Source organism: Neopelma chrysocephalum, unplaced genomic scaffold (assembly GCF_003984885.1).
Source record: "Neopelma chrysocephalum unplaced genomic scaffold, ASM398488v2 Primary Assembly neopelma1_96773, whole genome shotgun sequence".
NCBI lineage: Eukaryota > Metazoa > Chordata > Aves > Passeriformes > Pipridae > Neopelma > Neopelma chrysocephalum.
Window position 1 is genome coordinate 109,765 of NW_020925417.1, and position 27,073 is coordinate 136,837.

General features: G+C 39.5%; 1 protein-coding gene across 3 annotated transcripts in view; it reads left to right on the forward strand.

Moving 5' to 3' along the window:
• The window catches only part of EDIL3 (EGF like repeats and discoidin domains 3), a 240,073-nt gene that overhangs the window by 89,911 nt on the left and 123,089 nt on the right, over positions 1-27,073 (forward strand). For 2 of the 3 annotated variants that reach the window (XM_027709380.1, XM_027709381.1), the window contains exon 3: positions 10,252-10,281. The exons of the other annotated variant lie outside the window; for it this stretch is intronic. In XM_027709380.1, coding sequence (XP_027565181.1) covers positions 10,252-10,281 — 30 coding nt within the window. The remainder of the gene's footprint in view (positions 1-10,251; positions 10,282-27,073) is intronic. 3 annotated transcript variants of the gene reach the window in all.

A 27,073-nucleotide genomic window follows, 5' to 3' on the forward strand; every position in this document is an offset into this window, starting at 1 on the left:
TTTAATATATTTCCTTAACGAATGGAAAACAAAGTGCTGACATTGCATTTGAGCTGATATGATATAGCAAAAGTAGTATATTCTCTGAGTATTCAATAGCTTTCTGAAGGCTGTTTTTTTAAACACAGTTTCTAAAGATATAGGGGAGGTGAAAATATCCTGTCACATAAAGCAAGAGACTAAGTTAATTTGATTTTTTATAAAAGTTTGTATGAAGTATGAACAAGTTCATAACTGCATTTTCATATCTGTTTTTGATATCCATATTTAATTTCTGTCTAGAGGTAAGAAATACAGTATTGACAAGAGAACTAGGGCTTTTGCAAAAGCAGTTCTCAGCAGCTCAGACAAGAAAAGAACATAGTTTATTCCTGAAAGACCTCAAACCAACAATCAAATAGCCAATATTAATTAAATAAACAGAAAAGCGACATTATTGGCTTAGCTGTCTTGTCATCTGAGCAATTTATTCAGCTGAGATTCAGCTATACTGTTTTATTTAGATGTGTACCTAATCGCAGAGTAGTCCCTCTGAAACAACCATCACAGCAGTAAAAGAATTCAGCTTTGAATTGCTAATGCTGGTTTTCATTCCGAAAATTAAGTCTAAGAATATTATTCAAATAGCGGTCTGAAGAAAATGGTTCCTGGAATTAATACTCTTTGTGTAATTAGGCAGTTTTGTTTAACCAGTTTTAATGCACAGTCTCTAGTAGTTTGAATTATTTGCTGTTCAAGCAGCACTAGAACTTGCAGCTAATACAGATTTGGGGCATTTGTAAAATTTAATAACGGATCTTCCAACTTTCATGTTCTGTTCTGTTCTGTTTGTGTAGTCCTCCCTTCCAGTGGCACCTTGACAGACTACAACTTACTTTATTTACTTAGTTTTTAGTTTGTTTATTTGTGGGTGAACGCCAGGATTACGAAACCTGGAAAGAGCAGCTTTAGAAATGGGTCCATCACAGCGGCAGCTCTCCAGGACCAAGCGAAGCGGAAAACCAACAACTACTTGCGTTTTATTGTACGGTCTTTCCCTGAGTTATGTATTCCCTGGTCCACGTGACCTCCTCCCCACTTGGAATCATATTGTCTCCCCTCCCTGATCACAGTCCTGTCTCTGCTTGAACAGGATTGGCCGTCTCCCCAATCCCAAGCTTATTATGGGACCTAGGTCCTTCTGTTTCCCCTATTGGTTAGCGGAGCTCTCAAACCACTCCTTTTCCCCTGACCATGGCCCAATCACGTTCCTTCTTCTAGCCCTCCCCCTGAGACAATATAAGCCGCGGGACTTTTGAATAAAGGACTTTTCGCCCTGGAACCCAGAGAAGGAACTTGGTCACACTTTCCTCCTGCCAAGAGAAACCATATGGCCAAGACTAATCTGAGGAACCACAAGCGGGGAGTCAACTGCAATCAAATTATGTTAGTTGGCACCCAACGGCCAGACCCCAGCGACATTTCTGCCACGTAAAAATTTCCTTGGACGTCCCCGGGCACAGGCGACGAACTGCTTCTTGTCTTCCTGCCCAGACGGACTCAACTCTGCGTTGGATGTTGACCTGCCAAATTAGATAGGCCAGCAGTTGTATAGCTTCCTCCTACAACCACGTTTTAAACTCATGGGGGCCTTTTCCTCTAAAAGTGACAGGGAAGGCTACAAATGCTTAAAAAGCCTCATCTACTTATACGGACACCCAATAGACAAAGATGCCTTAAAAGCGCTTATAAAATGGATTTTCAAGACTAAGTACGTGCTCCCTTCTACTATCACCTACCAGGAGTGGGATAAATTGGGACATAAATTATGGAAAACCGCACTAACAAATGACTCTTTAGTGTCTCAAGTGGCTATTGCATGGCGTTTGATTTTAAGCATGCTACAGAAAAATGAAAATGTAAAATCGGTTGTGTGGGAGGAGGGGGCCGTGCGGGGTCCCAATCAATGTGTGGCTGGTGCATTGGGAACGGATTCAGGATGGGAAAATGTTTCCTCTGTATTGCCATTCCGCACACATCACAGGGTGCTTGGCTTGCCCGCCCGGACCTGAAATGGTGGTGACTGCATGGCCGTGTCGCAGCCTCCAGCCACCCCCCACTTCCCCCCCCCCAAGATGGTCCCAGCCTTGTGGTCACGTCACCTACCCACAACCCCCCTCATCACCCCCCCTCCCAGAACCCCCCCAACCAAGATGGCAGGGACCTCATGGTCACACCCCCACCGCCACCCCCCACACCCCCCCAGATCGATTCTAGCCACAATCTCATAGCCACTTCGTTTCTCCCCCCTCCTCCACCCCCACCCTCCTTTATACCCCCACCCCCAACGCACGCGTGTAACGCCTACCAAAACCCCACCCCCCATGGCAGTGCCGCTTATCCCGCCGTGCCAGTAGCTGGCGCTGTCACCACTTCCGTACCACCTCCCTGTGGATGCGCTTATTCCTCCACACCAATGGATGGCGCTTGTCCCCCACAAGGCTCACTATCCCCCCATACCCCAATTATTTCCACCTTCCCTTCACCGGGTACCCACCAACATGTGGTTATGGTCCTGGTTTCTCCGGAGCCAGTGCCCACAGAAGCCGATGGTCTTACATAAAGGAACAAGCATCGGCAGCTGATGATTTGAATTTGGTTAAAGCATTCCCTATATTTTACCACCCCAACAATTGTCCTGTCTGGGAACCTATCCCTCTCCCAGTTCTTAAGGATATGAAAAAAGCTGTTACTGAATACACGCCAAACTCACCTTATGTAATAAGGGTATTAAATTCACTTTTTGCCGCATACATATTTACTCTAAATGACATAAAAGAATTAGTAAGTGCTTTTTTCACTAACATGCAGGCAACACTTTTCTTAGACGAATGGCAAGCTCGCATTCAGCAACATGCACAGCGAACCTTTGCAAACACAGGGACCCCAGTTCTGGAGTCCTTTAATAGGCTCTATGGGGTGGTACCCTATATTTCCAATGAGGCCCAAACCAAAATCCCTATGAATGAATTGGACACTTCAAAGAATCTAGCCTTTCAAGGTATTCAAGCCATCGCTGAGGCAGCAGAGCAAACACCCTCATACACCCAAGTACAACAAAAACCAACAGAACCATTCATAGACTTTGCAGAAAGGCTAAAGAAAGCTATTGCAAAACAAATCAAACACCCAGAAGCTCAAGATGCACTGTTTTTAAGACTGGTTATAGAGCAATCTAATGATGATTGCCAGCAAATACTAAGGACTCTTAATGATCCCACTCCAATGGACATGGCTAAAGCATGTCGTAATGTAGGATCTGGAAATTACGACAAATGTCTCCTAGCTGAAGTCCTGGCAGTGCAGAAGGAGGTTACCTGCCTTCATTGCAAGCAACCTGGACATTTTAGAAAAGATTGCCCTCAGCTGAAAGCAAGGGCGCCTACAGTTCCTCCCAGCTTGTGTCCCTGGTGCAAAAAGGGATTGTACTGGGCAAGTGACTGTAGATCGCTCTTTGACAGAGAGGGCAAGCCGCTCTCACCTAAAGCTGCACAAAAGCTGGCTTCGATGCTGGGAAACAGACTGCTGAGCACTAGGGGCAGTGCTATGACACAAAATGCCCCACAAGCCAACCACACTCAACTGCTCCCCTCGATCCCGGAAGGACAACCAGAGCAGGTGTCCCTAGGGTGGAGCTGGCATCACCCAACCAATTCAGAATAAACAATGACAACTACCAGACAGTTCTCATGAGGCCAGTAACTGACTTACTATTACCTGCTGGAAAATACATTCTAACAGGAACTGCTTCATTCACCGATACAGGGTTAACAGTTGTCCCTCAATCGATAACTGTAGACAACCCAAAAGTAGTAGAAGTGACTGTCAAAGCTCTGTTTCCACCTGTGGAGCTTGACATAAATACACCTATTGCCAACTTAACCCCCACTGAGGTGGGGGGAAACACTTTGGACTCAATGCCTTTGGTTCAATGGTCACAATCAATTTTACTTGATCGCCCAATGCTAATCTGTGCTGTGTTGTTTCCCAATACTAACCAGTGTTTTCAAGTTAAAGGTCTCATAGACACAGGAGCAGATGTCACCATCTTTGCTGAAAGCGACTGGTCGAAGGAATGGAACACAACACAGCCCTACATCAATATCAAAGGGGTAGGAGGAGCCCAGTCACTGCTCCAAAGTGTCTGCACATTATTGATTGAAGGTCCTGAAAGTAAAACAGCCTCTACAAGGCCTTATGTCCTTAATATTCCAATGACCCTTTGGGGAAAGGATACTATTGGGCAATGGGGAATCCACTTAACCACGTCAAATTTAGTCTAAAGTCCACTGGTCAGCTGCAGTCTTCCACCCTCACATGGCTCTTGGACGAGCCATGCTGGGTATCCCAGTGGCCTCTAAAGGGAGAGAAACTGCAGCAAGTGAACTTACTGGTAGATGAACAATTGGAAAAAGGACATCTTGTACCAACTGATAGTCCCTGGAACTTCCCCATCTTTACAATACAAAAGTCAAACAGAAAATGGAGGTTACTACAGGACTTAAGAGAACTTAACAAAATCATAGAGCCCATGGGAGCTCTCCAGCCCGGACTCCCATCACCAAGGATGATACCCTCAGAATGGCCTATCATCATCATAGATATCAAAGACTGCTTCTTTAACATTGCTTTACACCCTTGTAATGCTTTGAGAGCCCCAAAATCCAATTCCCGAGTCTAAGCCCCCCTCCCACATCTCAACCCAGTGTAAGATGGGTTTTCCAGACACCACACAAGACTCAAAATGGGGGGAAGGGATATATTACAATGCACTGTACAAATAAATATTATAATACATCATATACAACACAATCTTAACTATCTTTTCTATGATAAAGCAGTATTTACAATGGATCAAATCTCTTCTTCCTCCAAATAAAAGTCCAGGAGGGAAGAAGGAAGAGATCCTTTCCACTCTCAGAGCAGCAGTGTCTCTAGGGCAGTAGGCTCTCCTCTTCCATGCAGCAGCTGTAGCTGGATCTCTGCCCTCTCAGCCCTTTGACTCCAAGTGAGAGTCTTCCTCTTCCGTGGGCTGTGTTCACCGAGACAAAGGTCACTTCACCACGTCATATCACGAAGTATAGAAGCATTCGTGATGGTCCCTATCTTCAGGGGATTCAAGCCCCCTTTGCAGAGCTCCCGTGCCCTGTCTCAGAGCGACGGGGGGGCGAAGCCCTCCTCTGCATTCTTCTGGCCATCCCGGTCCAGCTCCGGGAAGCCTTGAGCTCCTCAGCTCCTCTCTTTTTGGTGCCGTAGCACTCTAAGACTCTTCTCAAGTAAGAGTCCATCTCCTCCTCCTAGGAGGGGTCTCAAAGGGAGTTTGGGGGTTTTGGTTTTCAGTTCTTACCCAAACTGTCTCTGTAGAGCTTAGTCCTGCTCTCTCTCTCTCTCTCTTAGAGATCTCTGTGTCTTCCTTGCTTGGCCGCATGCTTGTTTGCTGCTCCTTATTTTCTACTGGCTCTCTGCCACTTTTTCTGTATGCTACTCCTACTGCTGCTCACGGTGGAGGAGAAGAACTCCCAGCTTCTCAGTCACAGACCTCAGTCCAGTTTAACACTGTTTTCGAGTTTCTATGACCCTGGCTGGGGGGCTGGGGGCCGTGGCCCCCCAGGGGGGCTCCTGCCCCTTCTCCTCGTGGCTTTACAACATGGTCACCTCTCTCCAACTAAAACTACAACCACCTTCTTTTCCGGTCTGGGTGATATGTTTATATTTTGCAGGAGCGCTCATTGACTCGACCCCAAAGGTCACCACCCCCTGGGGGCTTACCATTTTATAACTTCAGGGAGAAAACTGTTTTTTCCCCCACCACAACCCTGAAGATTCTCACAGATTCGTGTTTACAGTGCCCTCCATCAACGCAGCAGAACCATCTTGACGTTATCACTGGATGGTCCTTCCTCGAGGAATGAGATACAGTCCCTCCGTGTGCCAAAGAGTCATTGCAGACATCACCAATCCATTGGCAGTTTCCACATATCATTCTGTACCACTACATAGATGACATCCTCCTGGCTGCTGAATCCAAGGAAAGGCTCACGCAAGTACATTTGGCTGTGAAAGCTGCACTGTTGAAACATGGCCTTGAGACTGCACCAGAAAAAGAACAAGTGACAGTGCCATGGAAGTACCTTGGATTTCACATAAATAACACCACGATTCAGCCTCAGACTGTTGCCTTACCCTCCAACAACCACACCTTGAATGACTTACAATCTTTGCTATGTTTAATTAATTGGGTTAGGCCTCTCCTAGGTATAACAACAGACTCTTTGAAACCGCTATTCAAACTTCTTAAAGGGGAGGCAGACTTGACATCCCCTCAACGCTTAACACCAGAAGCACGGGCGGTGTTACAGGACACAAATCAAAGGCTGAGTACATGTCAGACTAAACGAAAAGTGTATGGTTTACCTGTTGTATTAGTAATTTTCAAAGGTATCAAGCAACCCTATGCTGTATTGGGACAATTAGATCTAAAAAATGGTTCTGGCAGGACGTCTTAACACAGTAGTAACCTGGCAAAAGGCAGGAAAGTGGTTATTTGACACATACAAGGTTCCGGTCCCAAGTGGTTTCCATCTTGTCTGCTGAAATTTCACAACAGCGACTAAGTACCATCATGATCTTCGTCATCCTCGTCATACTAATCCATCCTGTCATCTCATCAGATCAGCCTTCTCCCACAAATCCTCCTCTTCCAGATTGGGTAGCCACAAACCCTGGAAACATGTGATCTTCTCTAGCTAAGTCTTTAAATGTCGTTTCCCTGTGCCTTTCAGTCTCAGATCCCTCTAACCTATTAAAAACATGTTTGGTTGAGGTTCCCTGGTCCCCTCAAAAATGTACAGGATTCCAAAATCAATATTCCCCTTTGTGCACTGATCCAGAAAAAAATAGAAACCAAATTGTGTCCTGCTTCCCACAACCCCCAAAGGCCAAGACAGATCCACAATATTTAGATGATTATCCTGAAGAATTACAAATTTTAGATACCCTACCCTCAGCCCACTGTTTCTATTTCAACATAAAAACAGAGGGAAGAGGTGAAAATCAGTTTAATGTAACATCCGATGGAGCATATTCTAACTTTGAGTTCTGGTGCAAAGAAAAAATTGAACCCCCCCCACTATCCATAGCCCTTCCCAAGGGGGTGTTCCTTATCTGTGGACTTCGGGTATGGAAATCAATCCGTAAAGGAGTGGTCGGGGAACCTTGCATGTTAGGTCAATTATCACTCTATAATCCTGCAAAGGTAATCCATTCCTTAGCTATTAAGCCTCCTAAAACAATCACAAAACATGACAACACCATCTACCCTGAGAAACTGGACCCGCCTGCAGTCAGCGATTTAAAAGGAGCGGAAGACCATTCACAAACACAGCCCCTCAACAAGCCCTTCACCCCCTGGCTCAGCAACATCCCCTTTTGAAATCTCAAAATTTGCAACAATTCATTGAAAATTGCGACTCCGATCTCCACATTTGTTCCCACAGCAAGAATCTCTGGGGCGGCATAATAATTACGGCCATTGGCACAACACATGCCTTAGATCTGCTCACAAAAATGGGATGTTGGTCAGCCAAGGAGGCAAATGCAACTAGTGCAGCACTAGAAGACCTGTTACTAAATTCTCAACAAATTAAGAAAGCCACCTTACAGAACAGAGCGGCAATTGACTTTCTGCTGCTGGTCAATGGACATGGCTGCGATGAATTTGAGGGGCTGTGCTGTCTAAATTTTTCCGACCATTCTCAATCCATCCACTCCCACGTAAATGAACTCCTTTCTCTCATCCAACAAAATCTAATGTCCGACAAGGTTAGTTGGGATGATATGTTTGATTGGCTTTCCCTGAAGGGGCTTTCACAGCCCCTGAAAAAATTCCTATTATTTTTACTTTTGGGCATGTTTGTGCTAGCAGTCCTTCTTTGCGTTCTCCCGTGCATTGCTAAATGTTTCCAGGGTCTTGTGACGCACAACGCTACGCACGTTTACGTTTCATTAATAAATAAAAATGGAGGAATTGTGGGTGAACGCCAGGATTATGAAACTTGGAAAGAGCAGCTTTAGAAACGGGTCCGTCACAGCGGCAGCTCTCCAGGACCAAGCGAAGCGGAAAACCAACAACTACTTGCGTTTTATTGTACGGTCTTTCCCTGAGTTATGTATTTTCCTGGTCCACGAGGCCCCCTCCCCACTTGGAATCATATTGTCTCCCCTCCCTGATCACAGTCCTGTCTCTGCTTGAACAGGATTGGCCGTCTCCCCAGTCCCAAGCTTATTATGGGACCTAGGTCCTTCTGTTTCCCCTATTGGTTAGCAGAGCCCTCAAACCACTCCCTTTCCCCCAGACCGTGGCCCAATCACGTTCCTCCTTCTAACCCTCCCCCTGAGACGATATAAGCCGCAGGACTTTTGAATAAAGGACTTTTCGCCCTGGAACACAGAGAAGGAACTTGGTCACTCTTTCCTCCTGCCAAGAGGAACCACATGGCCAAGACTAATCTGAGGAACCACAAGTGGGGAGTCGACGGCAATCAAGTTCTGTTATTTATTTACTTCAGATTCTGTTGTTCTGAGATTCAAATATTCAGGTGTGGGGGTTTTTTGTTTGTTTGTTCTGTGTCTGTGTAATCAGCTGTCACATTGTTGAATTAATGATTATCTGATTAGTTCTATTTAAAAACAGTAGGACAGTATTTTTCCTTCTTTCTTGAATTGTCTTGAAACTCTACTACTACAAACAGATTTTACTTAAATTCAGTAGTTACACAGTAAAAAAAACTTGCTGAAAGCTTAATGCGATCTTTGCACACACTGCGTAATGGATTAATCTAGTTTCTGAATACACATTCAAACATTAAATAAGGACTTACAAAAGGGAAGGCTTAGCTAAGCATCCTGTTTAGGCCATTTTAGATTATGTAGTTCATAATGTTGTGTTGTTGTGTACCCTTCTTCATGGTTTATATGAACACCAAGCTTTAGAAATAAAAATCACCTATTTATCTCAGCTAGAGACAAGATGCTTGGCTGGTGCTTTAGACAGTAATTCATTATTTTGTCTTGATTAGACTTGACAGTCCCCAAAAGGACATCATGCTACTCTGGATTAGGAATAACTGATGTGTTCAGTGTTAGTCGCCTCATACAGTTGCATATATAGAATATGTACTGAATTAACCAAGGTTTATTGCTAGTCTCAAACACGGTTGACAAATTTTCACTAAAAAGAGGGAAAGTCTTCCTGATCCTGTCCTGGCTCCTCCCTGCACAATAGATGGGGGTGATAGTGAAGGAAAATAAATGAGTTTACCAAGCATTGTGCTGGTCTTTGAGAAAATGTTTGAAATCTTTATCCATGCCAAGTGCAAGCTCAAGGGCTGTCAGGGTGGGTCAATGTTTGTCATGGCTGTGGGAGTATTGTTTGAACTGATTCTGCAAGAAATCAAGCAGAAGGAGCTTCCACTGCCACTGGTAGAAGGTAGTTGTTAAAAGAGAAAAAAAATAGAAGTATGGATACATGTGTTTAATATCTCAAGGGGGCCTCTATATCTTATTTATGGAGAGTTCTCTCACCTCCAGGTTCTCTTATAGCATCCAAGTGAGAAACACTTGAACATGGCTTTTGCTGTCACAGAGAAATTTGCAAGATTGTGAAAAGAATGTTTTTGTGATGCATGTGTACATAAAACATCCTAACTATAGGAAGGGAAAGAACTCGGTCACTGACGTACTTTTAAAATGCAGTTTTACTGTGAACGTGCCCGTTCCCTTCTTTTGAATGTGCTGGTTATAGGTAGTTATCTATCCATAAAAGGGAAAGGTGAAGATATGGATTTTTATCACTTTCCCCAGACAGTTGGAATGGAGAGTGCAGTGGGTAACCATGTCCCTGACACACGCACATCCCCACCCCAAAACTCCACTTTTGCTCCCTAACTACTCAATTTCAGAATCAGTGATTCATTGCTGTCACCACCCCATTGTGGTTGCCAAGTACCTGAAGGGAACAGAAGGGGTGTGGAATGGAGAGAATAAAGTTTTTCATAATACCTACTTATATTAAGAAAATATAAATAATATAACAATTAGGACTATATGGCTTTCTTCATTTGTATTTCTCTCTCTCTCCCTTTTTTCCCTGTCTCTTCCCTTCCCCTTCCTTGTCCCTGCCACCCTTCCCATCCCTGATGCCTTTTTGCACAGCCTCAACTGAAGAGGAACCAACCTCATCAGGTATGAATAATTTATAGTACATCTGGCTCGCAGTAAACATTTCTTGAGAAGTACCTTTTTTATAAACCATTTTAACCAGGTTTACTTCATGTCCAACACACTAAATAGATATATCAGATTTGGGTTCTTTCTTCTCCTGTCTGGTCCCCCTTCCTTTTGTCTTCTTTCCCCTCAATTTGAGAAGAGCAGGAGATATTCTCCTCCAGTAGCAATTAAAAATCTCCTCAACTACGTGTTCCTTCCTTTTTGTCTCTTCTTTGGTTAAGCTGGCATATTCACTGGGCTTCAGATAACAAAATAGGTCAAAAGCAGTCAGGAGTTTAAAAAAAACCAAACAAACAGGGTTTTTTTTTGTTTTACTTGTGGGGGTTTTTTTGTTTGATTAGTTGGTGGGTTGGGTTTTTTTTGTTTGGCATTTTTGTTTTATTTTCTAGTGTTAGTTTTTCACCTGTCTTTATGCTGGGGAGACTCAGCCATCTGCATGACCCCTCAAAACTGACATCCTTAAAAGATAGTGGGAAAACAGCAGTGAGGGAAGGGAAGGACAGCAGACGCAGGAGCATCCTGCTCAAAGAAAACAGTCTCCAAACAATGGCTTGGATATCTGCTCAGAGAACTTTTATTTCCATTGACAAGCTGCCAAGGAGTGGGAATGGTTACCATCAAAGCCATAAAAATTAGTTTAGGAGCTCCTCAAGACTCACAAACATGTAGCGTTTATTCTATTGTGAAGATTTACTATTTCTAATTAATTGGCAATCCATTAGCTGGAGAGTATTTAAAGGAAAAAAGAAGACAATGCACCAAAGAAGAATGCCACTGAGCAGCTTAACGTATTTGAAATGGCATTGAGTTGTGCAAACTCAGTGAGCTAAAACATCAAATAAATGGGGAATCACTTTACAGTGGCTTGTTTAAAGAAGGAAAAGTCTCCAGAGGGCCAAAAGAGAAAAAGTAAGAGAAGTGAATGAGGAGATGAAGATGGCAAGAAAGGATTGAACACTGTTTACGTGCTAACCTACAACAGGGGAGCAATATAGATAATTAGGGTAGAGCAGAGAATAATAAATGAAAGGATGGAGAACAAACCAAAGACTAGAATATGAGAGAGGGAGAATAGTGAAGACTTGCACTGAATACAGAAAGAAGCAAAAGAGAGCTTTTAATACGAGTGTAGGAGAGGAATGAGCAGGAACCATGACTGAGATAAGAAAAAAACCACTGTGAAACCGGGAAAGGGAGAATTTGGGGAAGAACTGCAGAGCACTAACGCAACCTCATGGACCACACATTATAATTTCTGAGCATCAACTTTCAACTGTACATTTCTTGAGAGATATGTCAGTCTTGAAATTTCTATGGTATATATCTGAGTAGAAACCTATTGCAGCCATTCAATAGAAGTACCAGTCAAAAAAGGAGATGTTTTTACACAGGAAAGAGCAAAAAACTCAGCCTTTTTCCCTTTATGGAGATGGTTTAAATGCACACACTTCTTAGAGATAGAGTTGCTATGGTTATGTGTTGTAAAGCCATCATTTCTGTTGTGATTAGTGGAGCATCTCATGAAGGCATGGCCTCCATCTTTGCATTCTGAACATCAGTGGTGTTTTTCTGAAAGCCCCTAATAGTGAGCTGGCCAAGCTAATCAGACAGATCAGCTGAAAATGGGTAAATGGAGGGAAGTGGAATTCTTAAGACAGCCACTTGGATTCCACTACAGATATCATCTATTCTAGGAGATAAATCTGTGAATAAAGTACAACCTAATATTAATTTCTGTCTTAAAATTTTACAAACAGTACTAGCTTTTCAGATGCTTAATAGTTTATAGTTTCTATTGATTTTGCTATTAGATGTTGCTGAGTTGAACGTAACAGATCAGTGCATTCTTACAGGATTGCTTTAACACAACTTATTTCTTAGTTTGTATTCACATTTACAAAGCTGTGTGTTCTGCTTAAAGCACATTCCTCTTCCTCAGAGTAGAAAGGCAGCCATGCAGTCTGGAATTTGTAGGCACGCTGAAAAATAAATAGAAACTGCATCCAAAGCCTCATGCACTTACCTAGAGACTTCCACAGTAATTTCAGAGGGATGTGCCTGGTACAGGCCATTCTATCAAATACCAGATTTTGTTCTTTTCCAAAAGAAATTTTTAAAAAAAGAGCAGGAAGTTTCCTCCAGTTTGTGAAATGTATCTAAGTATTATCCATATTTTTCCAAACAATGCCTTTACTTGTGAAAGAACGTGAAATGGGACAAATTGCAGCTAATAGCTTTGTGAAGACTGTGAATATTATTTCTGCATCTTATGAACATTATAAACTTTTAATTGACCTGTCATCAGGATCAAAACTAGGATTGCTTTTCCTATTTGATCAGAGGGGTAAAACAATGCTATTTTCCATACTCTGCTCTTTGGGATGGTGTCCAGCTGCTCTGACACCATCATCCAGGAGGAATCTTGTAGAAGTGAAGTTACTAAAATTTTACTCTTATTGCAGGCACTAGATAGAAGGTTACTATTGAAGGTTACTAATCCTGTAATAATAAATGCCCTGTGGTTCTCTCTTTATAGAAATTATATTTCACAGGATATTTCCATCAGAATGCCTCAGTCTAATTAACTGTAATTATAACCCATCAAATGTGTTTCATCTGAGATGCTTTTTAACAAAAGATAAACGGAGGAGCTTTTCAGATGATCCTCACAGTTTCAACAGGGTTTTCCTTAGTATGTCTTGTGGATAAGCATTGGTCTAGACATCTTTTTCCATTGCAGTTAAAAACCTATGATTTTATGTTGTTGTGGGTATCTAAACTCTCTTTTGATCCACTTCTTCATTTTTCTTCATTTATTTGAGTTTTAGCTCAATTAAATAGTTTTACCAGAAGCTCATGTGACCAAACGAGGAAAATCTCAAGACAATTCTCTTGGAGATTTGTTTTTTCATCCCATCTACACAATGTGACATGAGTCCTTTAAAGCTCTTTGTTGAACTGGGAGGAGATTGCTTTTTTGACAACTGCTTTATTTAGAATTTCATGGTAATAAAAGGTCTTTTACAGTGTGATTTTAATATTGTTTTAATTAAATTTAGTTGTAGTAGAGGTTAAGGATTCAATATATGACAGAAACTTCTTTTTTGAAGACGTTACTTAAAAATAATCCCTAGAAAGACCTTGTGGCACAGTATGTATGTGTATGTATGTGTATATATATGTATGGGCAGTTGCATTGAATATCTACAAACAGTTTATTTTTTCCCTTTAAAAATAATATTACTCTTCTACAATTCCCTGTGATATTTAATCTGTTCCCTTTTATTTAGAATTTTATCTTTTATATAAAACTTATTATAGCATGTCTTTCCTAAATAAGGAAATAACAAGGGATAATAGACTATCCCTTTTGAAACCCAACAAAAGCTGAAAATGCCTTGAGACTTCAACTGGAAAAATCTCTAGAATGAAGTCTATTTCAGAAATGAAAATTAGCGGAATTTCAGAAAGGAATTAGAATGGAAAAGCACAGTACCAGAAGTTTCAGGGTAAAAGTTGTACCAGACATAGCACTTGAGAGTTATCAAAGTTTTGAAAAATAGATGTCTAAAAGTTTTAAGTACCCACTATTCTTACTCTAGGAGCATGATATTAAGCAATATCTGAAATCAAAATTACTTAAAAGTTATGTGTTTTGTTTTGTTTCTGTTAGGAAAACTCCAGGTTTCTTTATCGTTTTGCTTTTTCCCTGGACTTCTTGTCTTTAAGAAGCCTTTTAAAGAAGGGCACCACAGTGTATTGTCTTAGTGTTTCTCTTGGAACCTATTTGCAGAATACAAAAACTATGATTTGGAGAAAGAGAAATAGATTGAAAAAGATGAAAAATTAAAAGTAGTTATAAATTACTTTGGTCAATAGGTACTTCAAAGCTGACTTACTGAACATAGGCTTTGATTCGTATGAATTATTCTTATGAGGGCATTTCCCATGAAATTAATGGTTCCTCAGAAATAACTTTCTTCATGGGACATGGTGAGTTTAAGAAAACCAAACAAACCAACAAGCAAAAACAAATAAAAAATTGAATTTATATTATAAAAATGTTATAAAATAGTCACAGTTTGGGCAAAAAAAGTGCTTTTTCTTTTTCTAAATATGCTTCTATTTAAAAATTCACTGGATTATCATTTTAAAACACTGGACATAATATTATTAAAATCCTGGGATTTACCTTGTACCGGTTTAATTTCACTTTGATATTCATAATATCAAATTTTTATGGGTTTGTTTTTCCATAACTATTTGTGGTGGAAGTTAGAATGGTTCTACTTGGCAACATTCTAGATAGCTTTATATTGGACAGTTTAAAATAATTTTATATTAGATAGTTTGGAAAATGAGTAGGTTTTAATGGGATATTGGAAAGAAATTCTTGGCTGTGAGGGTGGTGAGACCCTGGCACAGATTGCCCAGAGAAGCTGTCACTGCCCCATCCCTGGAAGAGTTCAAGGTCGGGTTGGACAGGGCTTGGAGCAACCTGGTCTAGTGGAAGGTGCCCCTGCCCATGGCACAGGATGAGGCTGGATGATCTTGAAGGTCTCTTCCAACCTACGACATTCTGGGATGCTATGATTCAAATATTCATTAGGTCTTTTTCTTGAACAGATTAATATTGTAACCAATTTTTCATTGTCTTTCCTTCCTCCATGTCAGAAAATGCTTTTACCATTTGTTGCTGCACTGTTCACCAAAATGTAGATGAGATCCATTTGGTTAAAGTTCTGGACATGAGTCAGTGATTCTGAGAGTCAAATTATGACTTCAGATGAAAAACGTTTGAGATCTTACTGACATTGATGTTTACATAGGAATTATCCATATATCCTTGTATAATAACTATACCATATGTGTTCTCTAAAAATACTCAACTGATTGTGAGTTTGAAACTAGATTTCACAAAAGGTATCTCTTCTTCCTGAAAATAATGTCATTTATAATGGCCTTTATTGACTGTAAAAAAAGTTGAAATTAGAACTTCTTTGATGATTACTGTGATGGTTTTTGGAGCCAGGTGATCTTGAAGATCCCTTCCAAGCCAAACCATTCTGTGGTTATCAGAAAAGAAAAACAACAAACTAGATTTTGTTTATAAGTAATTGAAATGAAAATTAAAAAGAAAAAAAACCACACATGAGATACTTAATCTGCTTTCTGTGTCATCCTCAAAATGTCAAGGATGCATCCTGTCAGTCTCAAGGACTTTAGTTTTCTGCCCACTGTCGATTCGTTATGGTTTTGTGGCAGCTGTCTCTTGGGGCACAGTGATTTTGCTGTGGTGTGCAAAGCTATTTCTATTTTACACATTTTGAAGAGGAAAATCATCCTTCAGAATTATTCCAAGGGAAAGGATCTGCCATTCCCCCAGGGTTTGTAGCAGGGACTTGCTCTCTTGCTGAACTTGGTTTACGTATTTGTAGCAATTCAAATTCCTTTTCTTCTTCTTCTTGAAGTGCATATTCTGTTTTTCTTCAGTGCCTGAATCTAACTTGTTAATTACTTTTTCATCTATTTCAAGCAAAATATAGACTAAATCAGAAAATTATATAAAGGTCATATTAAACCCTATTTTAATGGAAATGAGGCATATGCAGTAAATATAGTTCTGGATGCTAGGTGGTACTGAGGGCTATTAGAGTAGCGTGTTGGATTCAAAAGCAAGAAATCTTACTTAGGTCAGAAATGGAAATTAATTAGCATTTTCATCATATCCCTTAGCGAATGTCTGTCCATAAATCATAAAAATAACACTCTTTGGCAAAATGGCTCTACTTCTTTTCAAGATTGACAGAAAGGGAGCTAAGAGCTTAAGGTCAGCCTGCAGTGCTGGTAGCTGTCTGAGGAACTCATACATGGGTTTTTTTCCATAATCTGCGTAGTTTTTGAGAGTTATATTTTTGGTGGGTATAAAATATTCATCCTAATGTACAAATATAAGTGGAAGATCGTACAGTATCCCACAAGATAGAAACTGCTTTATGTCGTTGACTTTTTCTTTGGATTTCTTTTCACTGTCTCTCCTGAATTTTGAAACACATGTTTTCTGAGATGAAGTTTTTCATACCAGGCATCTGCCTCAGACTGAACTTAGCTCAGATCAAGGCCAGGCTGGATGGTGGTCTAAGCACCCTGGTCTGGTGGAAGGTGTCCCTGCCCACAGCAGGGGGTTGGAACTGCATGAGCTTTAAAATCCCTTTCAGCCCAAACCAACCTGTGGTTCTATGATTCTCTTAAACCATCTGTACATAATATCTATTGATACCAGATCTATATCACAGGTTAGCTTTACTTAGGTGCTTTTCCATCTGGAAGCAGTGTTCCCCAAGCAGAGGCTTTGCAGGTGCCTGGACCTTGTTAGGACAGATAAAAAGAGGTGAAATAGCAGTTTGAGAGACACGATTAAAGAAATCAGAGATTATTATTTGATATTTATTGCTTCATCCTCTGAAGATGGAGCAGGAATAGGCAAGATGAAAAAACTGCTGCTCCTGTTGCTGTAGGGAACTCAGTGTACTCTACTGCTCCTTGAGTTGTCTGTGCTTCCAAGAAGAGGAGTACAGGAGAATTATGACAAAAAAGTACCTCTTTTTCTGGGAGCACAGTTTTTTGGAGGTGTTCAAGAAATGATTGGATATGGCACTCAGCACTCTGGGTTGGGTGACAAGGTGGAGATCAGTCACAGGTTGGACTTGATGGTCTGGGAAGACTTTTCCAACATAAATCATTCTGTGATTCCGTGAAAAGGCTAAGCATGGCAGAGAACAGATAACAAGTTACAAGTTACAGGACAGATTTTCCTCTGAGAAGTGTTGCAAACTGAGACAAGAAGTTCCTGGGGAAGGAGGTTGACAGGCAAAAAAATGGGATCAATGAGTTGAGTATGAGCACAGAGGGAGTGAGTCTGAAGATGTGCGAACAGAGAGAGGCAGCAGTGGAATGATCTGCATGGGTCTGGCTGCTGTTACAAGTGTTGTTGCCTTCACATCATCCATTAATTTTTTTATCCCTTCTTCCAACACATTCATGCTTTCTTCCTCTCTCCTCTGTGCCTGTGCTAGCACCTGTGTTGAGCTACATCAAGTTTCTGTTCCAGTTGGAAGTACTGCATCCATAATGCAATTTCCCTGATAGAGCCAGTGTTCATTTGGTTCAGCATCTTGATCTATCTTGCCATGAAGTCACATGTGTGCGCTCAGTGGAAAGAGGAGTTTGATGGAAATGTGTGTTGAAAGTTAGAGTGAAGAAAAAAAACTCAACAGCCATCTTTGGTGAGATGCTGTAATTAAATTGGATTGAAGCACTCAAAGATTCCCATCCAGACATTAGATGTGTGGGAAGTGAAATAAAAAAAGGCAAATACTAATGAAAGCAAACAAAAGAGGAGTGGTGGTTGGTTGGGGATTTAGAAGCAGGTTAACAAGCCTGATGAAACGGACTCTAGTCAAGAAATAACATCACAAAGAGGCTTATTTTGTGCTTGCTTTAGTTTTAAATGGTCTTATGACCATCTAAAAAGCCTTAGATTGAATGCAAAAACATAAAGAGTACTGAGGAAGAAATTTTATTCCTTTACAGTGCAAATTTAAGTGGTTTTTAGTTTGTAAGGCTTTATGTTGCCCATCAATTCAGGAGGATATGGATGTATTTAATAATGACCCATTTGTGGAATGACTGGTTCTGCACCAAGAAAGTACATGATAGCAAAGTTAAAAGCTGTAAATTAAATGTGCTCTTAAAGATGCTAAGTATGTTTTTCATATATTTGTCATATTTTTAGACAACAAACCAAACCCTTCCGTGACATATATTAATTACTGTAATGCTTTAGTGGTGGAATATACGTTTATGAGTGCTAGTTTTGGCATACATGTGGATTTGAAATCCTCACTATTGGCAGTTGTGCATTTGGCACTAAATTGTGACAGAAATGTTTGGGCAGTAGTCTTATTTTTGGAAGGCTGCACAGCAACAACATGCGTTGATGTCATCTCATTCTGATTTCCTCTTCAAGAGCGGAGTCCAGTTTATGTCAGTCTTTGCAGCCAAAGAAAATAAACACAAACTTGTAGAAAATGAGTCATCCCAGTAAGTTAGATATTTAAAACAAAAAGAGCAGTTATTCCCTTATTTTCTCTACATGTAGATGTAGTGTATGGCTATAGGAGTGTGTTTGGTTAATGTCAACTAGGAAGAAATTCAGAATTTAAGTGAATTCCCTTTTCTGGTTTCTGTGGGAAGGACTACAAGTGAATCTTGAATTTGTGTGGCCCAGTATTGTGGTGTCTGTGCACACATGAGTATGCACATATTTATGATTTGTATCCTGAGGTTTCTGGACCTCACTTTTTGTATAGCTGCTGCTTTCTTATATTTATAATCTGGTTTTCCTCACATTAGTTTGTGGTATCTCATTCCATGATATATATTTAGCATGTTGATTGTTCTGTGCTTCAAAATTTTTGAGCCTACAGAAATCTGGACCCATGTAGAGTTGTACTGATTGTTACTAAAGATCAGGGGTCTAATAATTCTTGTTATATTAAATAAACAAGACTGGCTGTGATGAGGTTTCCTGAAATTTAATGGTTTTGAGATGGGAGTTGTATACTCTTGGTGATGACTACTTCAACATAAGATTCTGAGTAAAGTGAACCAGTATGAATCTTGCAAAAACCCTTGGTATGGCTGCTGTGCTACAGTGTCATGTTTGAAGAAGGGTACCAGAAAAGCCTTAAATTGAGAATATGATAAAATCAATTTAAAAAAATTAGAAAAATTAATCAGGTTAGAAATGAATGTAAAGATATAAGTATTGCAAGCTCATGTTTTGTGCCATCCAGTGCAATAAGCAAGAGAGGAAAAGAAGCAAAGCCCAATATTTTAATATTAAAACCAAATTGTCACTGTACATTATCACTATTATTATTCCCTATGCTATGATGTTAAACAGCAGGATGATGGGAAACATCCCTCTCTGATAACTCCCTTGGGAATGCCTCTATTGCATAAGCTTTACAGTTTTGTGTTTGGGTTGACATCCTGAAACACCCAAGAAAACCTTTAATGATAAGTTCAATCATGTGTCTTGTATGTCTGTTCTAGCACCTTCTTCTAACACTTCATATCTCTTGTCATTAAATAAATTTATTTTTTATCCATAACTGTTGTCTAGTAAAAAACAAGCAAATGTACAAAAATCTACTCTGATCCCTGAAAAAAAAAAAGTGATAATTCTTACAACCATACCTTTTCAGTAATTCATATTTTGTCAGGGTGTTAAAAGAACTTATGCATATGCCTAAGCTTGAGCAGGTTGGATAACTGCAAAAGCAAGTACAGAGGAAGTGCCAAGGAAAGCTCTCTGCAGGTGGCAAAGTAGAGACAGCATGGCTGAACTGAGAGAATGTGATACTTCAGTTAAATTCAGTCTCCTTTGAGACTGATTGTATAATCAGGGAAAGATGTGACATTCAGGATCATTTTCTGGTGTGGTTTTATAGGTTGCAAGAGGTCTGTGAGAGGCAAAGGTTTGTAGCACATCTTATTGAACCAGCTGGTAGGAGAAATTCATAAACATCAGAAAAAATGGATAAATATCAGACAAATGAGTATTTCTTCATGTCTGAAGCAGCAGTATTTTATCAGTCGTGATCATGGATATTCGTAATATCTTACATTGGTGTGGATTTTCAGTGCAGCAAAGCCCACGAATGTTGTAGCTGGCAGATAATGGAATTATCTGCAAGGGGAATTAAGCGCCCTGGAGGACCAAGAGCAGGGTTTGGAGTAGCTTTGACATGGGCTGTTTTCTTCCATCTGGTCTAGGTTATGAATCTCTGCCTCATCAACAGCTGATCTCGTGCTCGGTTCTCATTGAAATGAGTTTCCCCCTGCACTGCTCTATGTTTACTGCTCTTCTGCCTATTTCTAATGCTCCCAAGTAAAAAAATCCCTGCTATTCCAAACTGTTTTGAGTCTTTCAGCAGTCAATACTGATCCATGAGACACCAACTGAACTCTGGGAGTATCACTATGGTGTTGAGATCTTTAAATCTGGTTTTGTTTTCCACTGAAAGTCTTTTAAGATAAATAGTGCTTTGCCTCGGAGCATGAACGTCCATTATAGGCTAAAAGAAAGGACATCTGGCATTCAGCTGTCTTCTGATGTATTGTGTTTAATTTTATCGCATCTATACAATTGTACTAACTAAAAATATTATTTTGGAAACAACTTTTTTTTCCATTTATATAAAACTGTTACCTTCATTAGTCTTCCTTACAAATAAATACTGTGAGACTTCAAAACAAAATCATAGCAAAATAATTTGCATAAGATCCACTGAACTGCAAAGTAACAAAATGCTAAATGGAAACTATCAGTATGACTAGAGGTAAATAAAAGGGTAAAAGCTTTCACAGTCCTGTCCAGAAATATATTTTCTTTACTTATTTAAAACAAAACTTCCACTGGCCACCATGGAGATTGTGTCTGTGTGACAACTGTTGTGATAAAAGTAATAATTATTAAAATGTAGCATGTTCCCATGAATGTCCAGTTATCTATTGTTAACAAAAATTAAAATTAATTCTACCTTTATATACTTTAGAAGTTATTTGAATTGTGTGAAATAAGCTGAGAAATAACTTGGAATTCATAAGTTTTATTGGAATGACTATCTGCAATGAACGAACCATAGCCCAAGAACGAAAAGGTCTGGATAGAGATTTATATGTTCAATTTGCCTGCAGCACCATATTTCAACATTTACTTGCAAAGCATGAATTAACAATCCACAGTAATATTACAAGTCAGTGTTACAGTTATTCATAAATTTCATTAGTTTCAAATTTTCAGCAGTATTTTATCCTGTTAAAATTGCAGAATGGTTTATTTATTAACATAGTCCAAGGGAAAGAGTGACAGCATTTCCATATCAGATTCTTAATTCTTCCGTGTTGACCTGGAATTTCTCAATTTTCATTTTATAATCTCACCCCCTAAGTAAGAAAAAAAATCTTTCTGCTTTTTTTTTCCCTGCAAAACAGTAGGTACTAGGCTTTTTTTTTTTTTAATGTAAATCAATGATCCTGTCAGGTGTGCATTCTGCTATAACCTCCCATGAGCAGGGGCAGAGGCAGAAGGTGTAAAGTAATGTATTTATCATCAAGTCTTGTTCCCAGCTAAAATTTTGATAGCAGAATACAGATAATATGTCAGGAAATTCCAAATAAAGGATTTGCCTCAAAGTGTTCAATTCATGTAGCTAGGTTTGCTTTCATAGCATCTCCTGCTGGTCTTATTCCTCATCATTCAGAAACCAGCTGCAGATCCACATTTTTCAAGCACAAATCCTTCTCTGTACCTGACTTCATTCCATAACCAGATGATCAATATTATGGGTCCCCTTTCAGGAACCATGTCCAGCTACCAACTGGACTAGATTAGAGAGACAATATTAGCATTCACTCAGGTCATCTATCCTGCGGAAGTTAATCATGCCTAGTTCATGTCCTTATCTTCTGGAGTCACTCAGGTGAATAATGCCATCATTATACCTGTGCACAGATCCCTGCATCTTGCAAACCAGGGGACCGGTGGATGTGCCTGATGAGCTATGCAGCTGAGGGTGGACACCAGAAAAGACTGTGTGGCTCCAGAGGAGCACTGCCATGCCATTCCCTAATGGAATATATTAGTGGCCTTGGGAATGCGAAAGCTTATGTCCCAGCCCTTGCACAAGGCTCTGTTGAAGGCAGAATTTACCTGTGCAGAGATCTGTCCTTGGATTTGTTATTACAAATTATTACCTTGTGTGCAAATAACACAAATTGTCATTTTAAATTGAAACATTGTATATCAGAAACTACCAATCTCCAGTATTGCTGAACAGAAATTATTACCAGTACCCACTAAAACAGGTCAGTATTTTCTCCTAGGTACAACTAGCTCAATGAGGACCATATTAATCAGGAACAATTAACTTATATTTGTGCTGTGGATGTTGCTGGTGTTAAGGACACAGATATCAAATGATCCTACTTGATATCTTGTATATCCTACTTGTATATCTTCCAGTCTGAAGGCTCATGAATGCAAACATGGGTTGTGATTTTAAATTGGGATTCTTATTCAGTGTGTGGCTTTCTGAGTTGACAAGAGACCGATATGAAGCAGGAATGGGAGATGAGAAGAATAGAGAACAATGATCTACCTCAGAAAGGAGTAGGAGTTAGAGAATAGTGACAGAATCTGGAATTCAGAGGGATTTATGGTTAGACTTTTACATTAAATTGGAAAGGTTTGATAACAGATTGGGAAAAAGATGGAACAGGAAAGAATATATTTCCTCTGTCCTACATCCTCAGGGAAATAAATGACTGGAGTGTAAGTCTTGTCTATTTCCTTTGGTTTCTGCTGTGGACAACTTTATGCCCATTTAGACTATATATATTTCACATTTAGTGATTCTCTTTCATCACTTTTTAATAATATTTCATGTCCTAAGGATAATCACCCTCTGAGACTCTCTTCTGCTGTTTCTATGTCATTAATGTAACGTTAGTAATTAGGACCTGACTCATACAAATATGAATAGCCTAAGTTTAGGTTGTTGCATTTTTTAGTTCCTACTGGAGTGCTCATCAAGAGGACTAACTGGATTTTAATCTATTTGCTGTTATAATTAAGGTTCACATAGGCTTTGCAGGTTTTTTCTGTTTTCCAGTAATTAGCACAACACAATGAAAAAGGATGGGAAGTCCTGATCATTGGCAGTTTAAAGTGCAGTGAAATAATGGAAACTGACACCTTCATATACGATGACAAGAATTATGAAGATAAAAATAGCACTGTTGCACAAAAATGTAATTAGCATTGAGACTCTCCATTAGGCACCAAACTGTGTATAGTTTCCTTATTGCTGGGTCTGTTTTACTTAAAGAAAATACCAGCGCAGTAAACACAGATATGGATTTGTTTCAATCACATAGAAAATGGATTTTGAGAGTTTATTTTAATGTAGAATCTGTAGACTTTAGTGTTGTCTTTTGAACTGAATCTCTCAAAAATCCCAGCTGAAAACTGTAATATTTCTCTCAGTGTTCCAACATTAAAAATTCAAGTCTTTGAAATTCTTCAGCAAAGTTTTTTACAAAATGAAAGATTCTCTGTATTTGGACAGTTGATTTTTCAGAAACAACTGAAAAATAAGTTTGCAAAATATTTCTAACTTAAATTGGAAAATTAAACTGGCTTTAACAATGGTACAAAGTGAAAAACAAAAAATGGAGTGTAACAACCAATGTGCCACACTTGGGTCAGCAAGAGCAAAAGTCATGACAGAAACAGGATCATCTAGGAGAAAAATAATGATGCTGCTGCCTGAATGTAAAGCTAGAGCAGGAGAAGGAAAAGGCCCTGAACCTGAATTTTCTGTAAACAGAGCAAGTATTCTCTGGGGAAGTTAAATCCTCCTGTGCAAGGTGATGCAGAATAAGTCACACAATAACTTGCTAAGGAGATTTGTGAGAGAGCTGGTGGGGTAAGAATACTGTGGGCATTATTCAGAAACACATATTTAGGTTACAAAGGGTATAAAGAGGTGAAAAACAGATTTGAAGATGGAGAAGGAAAGTTCTCTGGCTTGAAAGCTGAGGAGTATGGGGAGAAATAATAAGAGACAACTTGGGGAAAATGTCTTATAGTGCATTGAACTCTTTCTCCAGCTTTTAGAGAATTGTCATGTGTCATCCTCTGTTGTATTGCTACACTGCCTGCTATACTGACCGTGCCTCAAATTTGGGTATAATCTGCCTTTCTCGATCAATGAAAGAGTAAGGTGAGAAGCTTAAGACTATTGAGGAAGGCACTGTGTAGCCATCAAGTTTAAACTGCATCTTTTCAGAAAATATTCTAGTTATTCAGTTAAAAAAAAAAGTTTGGGAGATGGCTAGACAATCATTCTAAGTTTCTTCCCTGTAACAGAATTCTGCAGAGTAGAATTAGAGGGGAATGTGCAGAAGTGACCTAAAGCATTTTGCACTCAAGGGGTGAACCTTAGCTTTTGCTGCATCCAGATGGAGACACCTTGATCATTATAATCAGCACGCTCCATTTCCTGCATTAAAAACAAGATAAATATTTAATCACAGTGCAATTAAGTCTGGATTGGTGCCATTAGTTTATAATGAATATATAGGTAGACAAAATCTAATACGGTACTAATTCACTGATGAGCCAGTCTGAATAGATTTATTTATTTATTTTTGTTTCCAAAGCTGGTATCTTGACAATGTTAATGAGATGACAGTTTTTGTAGCTCCTAATTATTTTACTGCTTGCATGCATTAACTAGAATAACATATAGCTATCAGTTAATGTTATCAATATTCCACATAAACTATGAATGGTGTTCTCCAGTGCTTACTCTTTTCAAGTCAAAATAACCAAACAAAAAGCAAGCTATAGGTCTAATACATATTTGTTGACACAAAGTACATTTGTACTCTAATAGTAAAACAGAATCAACGGTAGCAAATTCAAAAAGGAAATCATGCAAAATACATTGATGTGTAGGAGCTGTTGTGGCTTGGTTTATTTCTTTATCTCTTTGTTTTACAAATATTCAAGTTTACTGGACAAGCAAGAATATTACACTTCAGAAGATTTGAAGTATGAGATAGTTCAAGATACATCAAGTTCAACTTCCATGGGCTTTAGTTAAACCAAGAGACTCCTTTATTTTCTTAGAGCCATGTCATGATGCACCAGTATAACTAGAGCTGGGCCCTAAAATGTTTGGATGTTTATGTAAATTTGTAACTCAGAATGACTTTTAAGTGCAAAAAAAATGAATGCATGAGTAAGAAAGAACAAATACTGCTTTACAGCATATTCAATCATTGTTGCAGATGCTTCATCCTTAAGTGGCAGAATAAGCATGTTGTCTGGAAGACATCTTCCTGATTGCAGTGCCTTCTGGCAGAAGGTCAATAGCACATCTGCTGGGAACATATTCTTCAAATGCCCTCAAAGCTCTGCCCTGCAAAGCAGGCAGCTGAAACGTGGTGAATAAATATGCTGTGCTTTGGACAACAAGAGTGGTCTTGGACAATGGTAGTTTTCTTCTACATACAGGTGAAATCTACAAAATACCTGAGCAGAAGCTTGGTCTTAAACCACAGCGGTGGTGCAGAGGCTCAAGGTGCAGGTACAAGTGGGACCAGACTCCTGCACTGCATTGCTGGAATGGATCTGTGTCATTGTGTGCTTGAATGTATAGGCAAGATGAGACATAAGTGTATGTCTTGGTATGATTTAATAATCCCCAGAGCTCAGCAGATGCAGGATCATTTCTGTCAAGTTGTTAAAATGGTCTCTGAAGCATCACAACTCCCACGCAGGAACACAGCTGGGGGCATTCAGAACCAGCCCCTGTGTCGGGTAAAGCCTTCACTACAAAGCTGAATTATTAGACAAAGTAGTAAATGTGGGGAAGATCAGAGACCCTCACAAGTTTTTGTTATATTCCTGCCCTTTATATGCAATAAAGCAGTTTTCTGCCAGAACCTGTGGGGACATTCCTGCTGAATTTGAATGTGTCTCTGTGGAAGACAGTCTCTTTTGAATAGGATTATGTTGTATTTTGGATTTATGTCTGCTGAAGTGTGAATTCTATAATCTTACATTTGAAGAGGCAGACCTTTCAAAAACCCAGTTTGAGTTTTTAAAAAGGTGATGAGGAAAGAAAAAGGTCAATATACTTGAGAAAAAAAAGGTGGCCTATCATCTGTGCATGTATAGGTGGTATGATTTTTAAGAGTGTGAAGAAAACATACATATTAGAAAATTATGTCAAATATAAAGACTTGGAGCTTAGGCTCATCTCAGGTATTTATAAAATATCTAGTGCAGATTTTCACTCATTCCCATTGCAGGATCCTTCATCTTTGTTGCCAGGGTGAGGGAACTGATAAGCAGAAGGGGTTGAGTGTTGGATTACCTGGACACTGAGTTTAACTCAGTGTGATAATCCTTAACTTCTTCCTAATGGGAAGCCTGGGCCATTCTAGCTCCAGCAGCAGGGAGGTTAATTCTGGCTGCTTTTGCACATATTGATTTCAAAACACAGGAGCTCTTGCTGAGTGATCTCTGTCACAGCCTATTTTGAAGAATTTGCTTTGGCAGAGGGAGCATCTAAAGAATCATGTATGATCAGAACATAAAGGAAAACTTCAAACTACTGATGTTATAACAGTGTGAGAGCTCTCTGATGAAGATTCAGATTTATCAGTGGGAGGAAAACACCCTCTTTGACATTTGTGTAAAGCCAAGAGGGACTTCAGAAAAGCTAGTGCTACAAAGGCAAGCAGCTACAGAGTGGTTTTGTTTAAAATGAAAACTAAAATAATTTAATACCTTTTATGAGTTTGATGATAACTCCCAATATTTACTTTGATGGCATTTGTAGCTTATTATATCATGAGAGTAACATTATCTTTAGTCCTGCTTCAGTAGTATTCCACAAAATAAATGAAGCAATTAGCTCTGTTGCTAACAGTATCTTCATCTTGATGTACATCAAAGTCAATATCAAACTTAGTATTTTTCATAAAAGTTGCATTATTTCTACATGAAAATGGATAGATAAATACCATCAAAAGTGTTAACATTTCTATTTCACTGTCTTTAATTTTACTTTTAAAAAATATAGTGATTTTGCATGTTTTA